Genomic DNA, 12,035 nt, shown 5'->3' with positions numbered 1-12,035 from the left:
CTCCCTCTGCATACAGGCGGGGAGAGATCAGCTACCAGTGGTGGAAAGTAACTAAGTACATTTGCTAAAGTACTGTACTTAAGTACAATTTTGAGGTATTTGTACTTTACTTGAGTATTTCCCATTTCCAATACTTTTACTTCTACTCCACTACATCTCGATTCTGAATATTGTACTTTTACTCCACTACATTTATTTGAAAACTTTAGTTATATAGTTCCTTCATAGATTTTGATTATTATTACAAAAAAAACATAACCACTTCAGCCCTACATACTGTACATTTTGGCCATTTGAAAGAAGCTCTACAAGCTCACAATGCGTTGCAACTCGACACATTGTGAGCTTGTAGATCTGTTATTTTCAATTGAAGTGTATATACATTTGAAACTTGAAATGGGACATTCTGCATAATGAGTACTTTCTACTTTTGGTACTTTAAGTACATTTTGACACCAATACTTTTGTATGTTTTACACCACCGTACATTTTGAATTCAGGACTTGAGTATTTGATACTTTTACTTAAGTAAAATAAGAGTAATTATTATTATTCTTTTTTAGGGCAAACGTAGCTTAGTGGTGAGGAGAGGTCGTGTGGTGATCAGGAGGTCACCGTGTCCAAGTGACCCTGAGCCAGATATACTTAACCCGTAACTGCTCCACTCTGAGCGCTCGATCATCAGCACCATCTGAGCAGCCAGCCAGCAGCGAGTGAAGCTGGAAGTGAATTTCACCATGTGGGACTAACACAGGTCTCCCTTTCATTCCCTTTATTGTTGGAAGTCCATGTTAGCTCAATTGCTACAGCTTTGTTGACATCATGTCTGAAAGGCAGACATTGGAGGGATAGCGCCTCTCAACTGCTTAAGATGTCAGATGATATATCTTATCATGATTGATGGATGACTTGGATGAGAGTCACATCACTAAAACCCTCGGGTTCATTTAACAGTGTTACTGGAACCAAATGGACCCGTACAAGGGCTCTTTAGTCTACGCAGCAGATATGTTGACATGTAAAGGTAACTGACAGCAATAACTAATAACATTGTTAATTGTAGTTTTGACTCATTCCTGACTATCCTGAGTCAAAACTTACACCTCAAATAGCCGAACTACACTTCCCAGAGTTCCCAGAGTGCAGCAGCAAAATGGCTGCCATGCTCAAGCACCTGAAAACATTCAGTCAAACAAACACCAGAGTCCAGAGAGAAGAAGTTCCAATATCTACTTGCAGGTTCAATCCAAAGATGCCAAAGGTCAGTGAAATTGTTTTTTATATTTTGTATTTACATGCTTGTTGTTTGAAATGCTGCTGAGTGTGTTCATTCATGGTTTTAACTGTGTGTGCGTGTGCGTGTGCGCGTGTGCGTGTGCACGTGTGCACGTGCACCGTGCGTGCTTGCGTACATGGGCGAACACATAATTAGAAAGAAGAAAAAAATAACCTTTTTGTAATTATTTGTTCGGCCCAAAATATTGTGTTTGTTGTCACGATCCGAGTTGGCTTTGTTCGAGGCTTACAGATCTTTAAATACATACTTTTTGAAATGTCTATGGGGAAAATGCATGGGGAATTATTTCCTGGGTTGTCGTCGTCATGAAAGGGGGCGGGACTGCGACGCTCTATACATCAGTATAACAGGATTAAACTCCTTTTTGATACAATATACAGAAAGGTAAGAATTGATTGCGGCGATCGTCACGACAGTTTGAACACCGAGCGAGAGAATTAAGCCCTGCTGCCACTGGTGAGCGGAGGGGGAAGCCACAGGCATTCTTTTTGTAAGTGCTGGAGTTTGGAAGCACTCGTCGTATGTCACTGAACGGCCCTGCGTACCACCTGTTTCGAATTTGCACATAATGCAGGAGGCAGCAGCGCGACCCGTTAACAAAAACGAGTGCTTCCAAACTGCAACACTTCCACCTGCAGAGGATGTCTTGACAGAAAGTAGCTCATAACATGTCTACGGTGGATTTTATGAAAAACAAGCTCGGCAGATTGAAAGAGGATAATTCAAGCTTGGACTACAGCTGCAATGTTGGTGAGTTTAACGTTGTTTAAGACAAGCAGATCACAAACCAAATTGGATGAGTGGGGAGTCAATGGAGGGTATTGCAACTCTAGATTCATTATAAAAAATCTAGAGTTGCAAATTGCGGCTAGTGTGAGAGCAGAGGTGGGGAAGAAAATAAATCACACTCGTGTGAAGTGAGGGGAACCCAGTGTGGCTGCCACATGACATCACAGGGGGCATGCTGATGTTCAGGGGGCCTGTTTTGGGGGGAATTTCCCTTGAATAAGACAAACATTAAAACTTAAATTCTATAGACTTGGCTGCCACAGACATCATGTCTGAAAGGCAGACATTGAAGGGATAGCGCCTCTCAAAAAACAACCAATCTAAAAGTACTCAGTAATTTGTCTTGGAAATGTACTCGAGTAAGAGTAGTAATAGTGAGGCGGCATAGCTAACCCAGGGCTTGACATTAAGGCTTGTCAGCTTGTCCGGGACAAGTAATAAATCTTTCCGGACAAGTGCATCAAATTTGTACTTGTCCGTTGGACAAGTGACTCTTGGTTTCACTTTTTCTGTGATGCTCCTAGCAGCCAACAATATTGTCTGCCATTATTGTCTGGCTTTCCTAATAATCACCTTTCCAATATTGGTAATAGCCCTCGAATGTCTGTCATCTTACATAGATTTAATTTATTCCAAATACACAGACATAGATTGGTCCTATCCATGCACGGTTAGCAGACTGACCATGTCGGCATTTAAACTTGTAGCTAGCAAATAGCAATGCGTTTGACCCACCCAGTAATTAATTCCTAAGATTTGGAGTCCGATATTGTGCTCTAGTTTCATATCCATTTGAAAGTTCTGGCAGAAAACGTGTTTTAAGTAAAATATCACCACTTTTACATGAGGAAAACCTGGACTGAAAATATTCCTTTGGGAACAGTTGATGTTTGGGAAGCACAAATGTATGGGGCACACAATTGGCAGGTGGTAATTGATCACACCACCTATTTTTATGCAGGCCCATACATTTGTGCTTCCTAAAGGAAGTTTTGATATGCTCAGTCCTGACTCCTGCACTCATTCCGGCCCCTCGCTTGAGAGAATGTCGTCCATGTGCAGCTCATGGAAAAGTAGAGATATTTTACCTGACCCAGTGAAAGTCTTAGAAAGTAATTATTGGGTGAGTGCACACGCAGTGCTACAAGTTTAAATGCCGACAAGGTCAGTCTGCTAACCGGTCGCGGAAAGAAACAATCTATGGCTGTGTATTTGGAATACATGAAATGTATGTTAGATCACAGACATTCTAAGACTATTAACTTGTAAACTGAGAATATTCAACTAATATTCAAACATGTATTCACCAAAACCAACTTACAGTTAGTTAATGTAAAATGTATTTGTGTGCTCGTGCTCCGTACAAGTGACTTTTGTGCCCGGACAAGTGAATGGGAAATGTACTGCCTAAGTGCCTCAAAAAGTTAATGTCAAGCCCTGTTGATACTGTAGATCAGGGGAAACCAACCAGGGGTTCGGGAGCTACCAGTAGCTCGCACGAGCCCTTCAAGTAGATCCCGGAGTGAGCGGGTGTCAGAATGACAGGCAGCCAGTATACCAATACACATAATGTGGATTTAGAATAGCTTGCAGTGATGGCCCCAGACATGTGTATCGGGCCATCAACTGCAGAGTTTGTTTGTTCTCTTGTTTGACCGCTATCCCCCGGGGGGCGTTGTGAATCACAACTTGACTTGTCATGCATATCAGAACAGAACTATGGTATAAAAACCCACAGAGCTAAACAGCCTCTCACTCACTACTATACCTACAGGCAAGCAGTGACTACTCTACTCTGACTATGGAAAAATACATTTGTCTTAATATTTTGGCATTGATTATATAACTATCAGTATTTATTCTTATTTAAACTATAGTCTTTGTGTGGATGTGTGCACATGCATTGAGCCTGTCAGAAATCGCAAAAGTGTTTTTTTAAACATAGCCTATTTTAGTGGTAGATCATGGTTTACAATTGGGAATAAAATGGGCTCTTGGGCTTGAAAAGGTTGGTTACCACTGCTGTAGATAGATGTATTGTGAACAAATCTGGATATTGGGCCAGCGCAAATTCACACCCTGGTGGGCGTGGCAGACATTTCCATGTTCCATGTCATCTTACAAAAAACCACGCCATCACAGGCTGCCAAAATAAATATCGACAAAATCATCTGTAGATTTAGTAGACTAAAATCAAATTACATTTTAGTCGCGTAATAACGGGCATTAGCACTGGAAACAATAAGACACTAATGGTCACTGGCGATGTTGTTCAGCACAACTGGTTTTTCTTCTCTTAGTTTTACTCACCCATCATTGGTGTCCTTGGTCTCGCTAACATAGGACGGAAGAAACAAGAGGATTAGTTACTCATGATCATGGACTTTGGGAGGCCACCTGAGTGACAGCCAGGAGACCTTTTGCCTTTCTCAACTTGTTCCAATTTAGTGTTGGGTCAGCTACATGTACTGTAGCTTAACTTGCCCAACACTGGTTTTAATTATTTGTTTTTTTCCCAGTAAGAATTGAGGCTTGAATACCTGCACGTATAGTGGAGAATAGGTCTATTAAAGTTAATTAATAGGCCTATTAGCTATGATTCACTGTTTTGCAGTGTTGGGTCAGTGTCATGTAGCTTATCTTGCCCAACACTGCAGTCTGCAGATAACAATTAATCATAGCTAATAGGCCTATCGATTAACTTTAATAGACCTATTGCTTACTCCACATACGTGCAGGTATTCGAGCCTCAATTCTTACTGGAAAAAAACATCAAATAAATAATTAAAACCATTGTTGGGCAAGTTAAGATACATGTAGCTGACCCAACAATAGGTGTCGTGCATTTCAAGCCAAAAGGGTAGGTTTGATCCTTTTTGCTGGCAAAAGGTTGCCTATGTCTATCCCGTTCTACAACACATATATAGTCACGTTGAACTGATCACAGCATTCAACAGGAAATTCATTCTACAGCATATTTCCTCTGACTTAATGATTCACCAGACGTCCCAGTTTGGCCGGAATTGTTCCGGTTTCAAGCTGGGTGTCCTGATCGAGTCCCCGACAAAGTAAAATGTCCCATTTTCTCAACACTCACTACCAAATTATTCTGGTTTTCACCACAGCTAAAATAATTTAGTAACACTTGTTTTGAGTCTTGCCATACTGTAGATCATGTGTATCATGAAAGGTTCAGTCACTACTAGGTGTGGACAAGTGTTGAAATAATTTAAAAGAAAAGTTGGATAAAATTAAATCTCATTTAAGTGAATATGGGTCCTGCAGGGGCGGCCTTAGGAATCAGGAGGCCCGTTTCAAGACCAAATATGAGGCCCCCATATACCTAGGCCTATGACATAATTATTCTGTTGATACAGGCGTATAAACTATGACAAATAGTTTTGACTGTTCAATATCGCTCGCAGCCATTACTCTCTACGATTACGCAGCAACAACACCTCTCCTCATCCTTCCGTCCCTTCACAATAAAGTGTCTCCCCTTTACCTTCCAATGTGGCACATTTAACTCAGGTTATTAACAGGAAATAGGTGTAACTTAACAAGGCAGCGAATGAGCGAGAGAGAGATCGCCAAGGGTGGCGGGGGTTGAATGAGCTTGGAGGCCCGTTTCAATTGAAACTGGTGAAACATAGCAAAGACCTCCTATGGGTCATGGTTTGCTTATTTGAAAATAATAAAATAAAAACTAAGACTGCATATAGACCTACTGACAATTTAATCAACAGATAAAAACTAGCCTAAAGTGTAAGGGAGGGACTAGTGGAGAAGAGATTCAATATAATCATTCATTTTATGCTTGGTTGTGTGCAGGTGTCACACTCCGAAAATAGCCGATCTACAAGATCACAATGTGTCGTGCTCACGTTGTGAGCTTTTAGATCTGTTACATACAGTAGAGTATGAATCAGGCATTTCAAACGGCATCACTGCCGGACAAAATGTACATTTTAGTCGACAAAATCAACTGTAGATCCAGTTGACTAAAGTCTTATGACTAAAACTAAATGGAAGTTTATTCAAAATGACTAAAATTAATGAATATTGTCAGTCAAAATCAACACTGGTGACGGGTGTGGTGGTTGGAGCTGGTCTTTATACAGATAGTCTGTTCAAAGGAACAAGAGTTTTCAGAGACAGCCAGGCAGTAATTTCATTAATCACTTTTTGGTTGAGCATGATGCCATTTACTTTAATTTAATTGTCTTTGCAAATCATTCCAATTTTGGTCACTGTTCCATGTTCAAATAACTATTGGAACAAATTCAGATGTTCCATTTCCTCTATGAATTATAGGAGCGTTCTTCTGGCTTTAGCGGTGCATCAATCAATGCTGAACAAATGGAGAGTAAAGAGGGGTCTATTTATTGCATTGTCATTCAGAGCAAAAAATAAATGTTTTCCTCCATTGGTGTCTGACACATTGGAGACATGACTGAGCCTCTTATCCTTTCCAAAATGCCACACATAAACAGTGGTGGAAAGTAACTAAGTACGTTTAAGTACAATTTTGAGGTACTATTACTTTACTCGAGTATTTCAAAATTGTGGTACTTTTACTTCTATTCCAATACAGCTCAGAGTCAAATATTGTACTTTTATAGCCTACTTTTATAGCCTACATAGCCTACTACAATGATTAGAAAACTTTAGTTACTATGTTACTTTGTAGATTTGGATTGTTATTAAAAAGAAAAAAAACATTCATTAACCAATTAGGCCATATTTAAATTATGGCTATTTGAAAATAGACATAGCAGTGAATTAATTACAAACTCCTATTCATTCATTTTTCTTCAAGATAATCCTTTTAAAAGATTTATTTAATTTCATGGCATCCCAAAACTCACCTAATCCCCAAAACATGAATGGATTTAAATCCTGGGAGAGTGTCGAAAACATGCTCCATCTGAAATGGGATAAGAAGAAGAAAACAGGGAGAAGTATACCCTTTAATAATCTCCATTTACAGTATATTTAGCTTCAATCGGGTGCATATAATTGCTTTATGGTCCCAAATTGTATTTGACAATGGGACAATAAGTCTCTTAAAAAAAATAAAGGGTGGCAGCGGTATGAATGGGAAACTCGTTGATCTCTATATATAGAGTTAAGCACCCGTCCTGTATACCCGTATGGCATAATCGTCTTTAAGAACTCTTAATAGGGAACATCCTTCAGCAACACAAACACAGAGCTCGGTAGGTATTGTTCCTGAGTCGACACACTCGAGCAGCACTCCGGTGAGATTGTGTGGTGAAGAGCTTAATTTGTTTCCTATGATCTGTGATTACGAGGAAAGGAAGAACTGTTTATCCGAGTGCATGGGCACTGCATGGAAACTCTTCTCTAGCTTTCACCCACCTGACCCCTTCCTTCCCTCATGGTTTTCCAGAGTGTGCTGTGTAAGCTGCTTTGGTGTGAGCCTCAGCACAGCAGGATACCACGTACTACATGGACTGCATGTGGCTTTGCCTATAGCCCTAGCCTGAACACTAAACATATTTTTTGTCACACCATCACTAAACACTTACACTAAACGAGTATATTTTACCCAATGTAAAGAATTCTGTGAAAAATATTTCTCATCAAAAAAGTACAGTAATACAATTGCCACCTATGATAATTAGAAGAAAAAAGGGCAGGGTACTAATTCTAATTACTAATTCTAGTCTAATTATTTGATTGTCCCAAAACATTGTGTTTATTGTCATGATTTGTCTTTAAATAAATACTTTTTGAATCGTCTATGGGAAAAATGAATGGGGAATTCTCTTCCGGGCCTGTCATTATCATGAAAGGGGGCGGGACTGCGACACTCTATAGTCTATACTATAGCCCTAGGCTTAATAGGCCTACATTACATGTGCAGACAAATGTGCACCAAACATGCACGTTTATGTGCATAAAATAACCTCCGGGGTTAGGTTGGGGTCGGGGTTGAAAACGATTATTATAATAAATTCCATAAACATTATTTCTCATCAAAATGTATTAAAGTACAACAATACATGGCAATTTGTGGTACTCCATATTTCAACATGGAAGCTGGGGACTTCTCCTTTGGTTGACCCATTCCTGGGACATGTGAGAATGGTCCAGTGATAATAAATAGATAGATAAATGAATAAAGCCCATTGTGGGAGTATTATTATTATTTTTCTACCCTCTATCACTAAACCTGGGTGAAATTCACCCGAACACCTGCCTGTAGAAAATAAACCAGGGATGTGGGCAGGGAAACAAATGTATCTTCTATGATGTCTCTGAGCATCAGACATCAGCAACATTAAGAAAATCACATAAACACATTATTGACCGGGTGAAAATCACCCGGGTTTAGTGTTCTAGGCAAGTATAGTTTTACTAGAGTACTGTGGCTATACATTTGTAACTACACAAACAAAGTGACAATGCTGTGTAAAATACGGTTTTGGTGTTTTCAGAACCCATGTTGAGCCCTGCCCAGGATGTATAGTAGGCTACTAACCCTGCATTCTAGGAATCCAGAACTCAAAAGGTATACCTTCAAAATGTTTATAAATTAGCTATAGCAGATCTATGACCTCACAACACGGCTGAGTAGATTAGCCTTATTTTTAATTAGATTATTTTAATTTTTTTTACATATTTGACATTTTTTAAATTAGATTGTTTTGACATAATCTCCGCCTGGTTCTGGTTATTATTGATTGCCACTATGTATTTAATTAATTATTCCGTCACCGCCAGTGTTTTTCCAGTGCTTATTGTCGACCACTAACACCGGGGCTCCACCGGGCGCGTCAGCGTCGCGTCACCGTCACCGTCAGGGAATGTTCCCTTTTTAATCAATGAAGGGTGGCTCCACTGCCCGCGTTGCGTGACATTAACGCGTGCATTAAAATTGAACCGGTGCGTTTTTTGACGCACGCGACGGAGACGCAACGCGTCCGGTGGAGCCCTGGCGTAAGGCTGTATGGAGGGGCGGACAATCGTCTTTTCTTTCACCCGGAAAACTGATTTTGTAAACGCGATCATCAGTTCTGTAGTTATAGGGTCTTGTCTGTTATGACCAAAAACCCAATCTGGGACAAGATTGATATTATTCTACATATATACATTATTGTATTTTTCTACATAAATATGATAATGGAGGCAGATGGAGTTCAAATGTTTCACTTCCGGTTAGGGCTGACCCAAAAAATGCTAATATTCAAAGCTTCGCTCGATCGCAAAAAAATCAAACATGGGAAAAAAATGAATCTCAAAATCTAGTTTTTTATTTTAAATATTTTGTTTTTTTCATTTAATTTATTTATCAAAATAGCTGATCTGCAAGCCCACATTGCAGAATAACATGTTGAGAACATGTAGGTCTGCTACAGTACCCTTCAAAGCCATGTGCTTGAGCTCCACAATTTATGAATCACAGACTCATTATTTAATCCAGAGCATTGGATTTTAGATGACAGATCTACGTCCACGGCAGTCAATAGAATGTAAATTAATAAAAGTCCAAAGAAATGTATATAAAGGCTGATAAGGTTCTGGTTTACTTGGCACAGTCAAAAACAGCCGATACTTGCTCAAGGATCCCTCACACCCTAGATAACCCTCAGCAGCCTCCCTGCAGGCTGGCAGAGAGACATGGAAAAACAGAAAAACAGCCTATCAAGGAGCTGTGAAAACACTGCTGGAATCATAAGTCCATCCCCTACACGCACGCAAACACACAGAAGCACGCACAGTCGCACACTCGCACACACCATTGAAAAGTGCAACACACACACACACACGCACGCGCGCGCGCCATTGACAAGAGCAATATACTTACAGTACTGTATATCCAGTGACAGGTTCATATGATATGAAGATATACTGTGTGTGTGTGTATAGTTACAGTGTGAGGGATTATTTATATATATATATATAGACTATATTTGACTTGCATTCTATGCTGCTATTTGGAGTGGGGTCTCTGGCTATGTGGTGTTGTTTTTTATGCAATGACATTAACGTTGTCCCACCTGGTCCTGCAGATGGTGGGAGAGGTCAACGTACTGGGGAGAGTCCGGGCCGTCCAGCAGCTCTCGGTATCCCGGGTCCACCAGGTCAATGCTGAACTCCACCGTCTCCTCCACTACGCTCTCTGGAAGCAGGTTCACAGTCTGCTCCACCACGCTCTCTGGAACCACCTTGGGGTGTTTGGAGTCCTGCAGGACCAGAACCACAATGTAAGTACATTTATTAGTCTCGTCCCTCTCAGTATTAGATTTTTTTCTGCATTGTCCCGCCCCATATTTGCATACTGTGCCCCGGTTGGTTATAGCCTGGTTCCAGATGAAACTGGTTGGCTCGTCACGACTTCGGCCGTGAAGTCCTCCCACAATTGAGAGGGGCCAGAGTCGCCAGACTAAATCTGCCTGGGGCGATATGCATTGCAAAGGAATATGAAGGCTGGATACGCGAGGCTAGGTGTTTGGAGTCCTTCATGACCAGAACCACAGTGAGGAAGCGTGCGCAGTGGTGGTGTCCTTCATGACCAGAACCACAGTGAGGAAGCGTGCGCAGTGGTGGACCAGAACCACAGTGAGGATGCGTGCGCAGTGGTGGTGGACCAGAACCACAGTGAGGAAGCGTGCGCAGTGGTGGTGGACCAGAACCACAGTGAGGAAGCGTGCGCAGTGGTGGTGGACAAGTAGGCCTACATTTACTCAAGTGCTGTACTTAACCCACTGCCCGCCAGGATTAATTCATCTATTTGTTGCACATTGCCAAGGTTTTTCCACTTTCAGGCCTGTTTCAAAAGAAGCCAGTGATACGCTTTTTAAGGGATGAGTCAGGGTGTACAAAGGAGAAAAGATGTTGGCAGTCTTTTCTATGGGAAATTGAGTTTACCTCCCCTTGTCTCCTGATAGATGGATTATCAGGCCTGTTTTGAAAGCAGGCAATGATCCACAATTGGGATGAGTCGGGGCATTCCACATTTTGGTGGCAGAGTAGAATGAGAAATGTCTGTTCTATATTTGGGTGGTACCAGATCATTGTCACTACCTATTGTATTGTATTGTGGCTGTGGGTGTCACTTACTTTGACTATCTTAAAAAACAATCTCATTTTTAATTGCTTAACGCTGTCTTCTACCCTGAGCCATCCTAGCGAAATGGAATTAAGTGGTTCATGGGCTTTCAGAAGTGGACAGTAACTGAGTAAATGTACTTGAGTACTACTACTAATAATTAGGGATGCATGATTAATCGGTAGCATCATCGGAATTGGCCATATCGGCCATAAAAATGCCATATCGGTATCGGAACGGTCTCAAAATAATACAGATATCAAAAATATTTAAGCAAAAAATAAAATAAAATCTACATTTAATTTGTGTACTCATCTCATTCAATAGTCATTCAGTTGTGATAACAGACATTTGGAAAAAAGTATAGGCTATTTATTGATTGATTGAATACTTTATTAACAGGCTTTGGGCCAAGCCCCAAGGCAGGCCTAGGCTTGTTTCCATTGTGGTCCTCTGTATAATATCGGAATCGGTCAGAATCGGTATCGGCAGATATGACCCTGCAAATAATCAGAGATCGGATATCAGTCATAATTTCATAATCGTGCACCCCTACTAATAATAATATCTGGGACTTGTATAGCACTTTTCATGCTACTCAAAGATGCTTTACATGTGTGGGGGCCAGGGGAGGGAACATAAGAAAAGGACATTAGGAAAAACAAGTAAAATAAGAATTAAAACCAATAAACAGTACATGTAACAACTAACAAGTTAAGTTAAAGTCTTGTATTAAGTACAGATTCTGTACACCTATGTGGGCTTTAGGCAGAGAAGCAGTGGTGTAAAGTAACTAAGTACATTTACTCAAGTACTGTACTTATTACGTAAGTACAATTTTGAGGTATTTATACTTACTTATTTTTACTT

General features: G+C 40.5%; 1 protein-coding gene across 1 annotated transcript in view; it reads right to left on the bottom strand.

Annotated features, from left to right (window-relative positions):
* The window catches only part of impg1a (interphotoreceptor matrix proteoglycan 1a), a gene marked incomplete at its 5' end in the record, with an annotated part of 65,317 nt that overhangs the window by 33,713 nt on the left and 19,569 nt on the right, over positions 1-12,035 (bottom strand). The window contains 3 exons of the mRNA XM_079526321.1: positions 4,397-4,420; positions 6,955-7,013; positions 10,114-10,299. Of these exons, the coding sequence (XP_079382447.1) occupies positions 4,397-4,420; positions 6,955-7,013; positions 10,114-10,299 (269 nt within the window). The remainder of the gene's footprint in view (positions 1-4,396; positions 4,421-6,954; positions 7,014-10,113; positions 10,300-12,035) is intronic.

This window comes from Electrona antarctica (genome assembly GCF_951216825.1).
Source record: "Electrona antarctica genome assembly, chromosome: 17".
Lineage (NCBI taxonomy): Eukaryota > Metazoa > Chordata > Actinopteri > Myctophiformes > Myctophidae > Electrona > Electrona antarctica.
The sequence above is the reverse complement of the archived record's forward strand: the minus strand, read 5'-3'. Positions and strand labels throughout refer to the sequence as shown.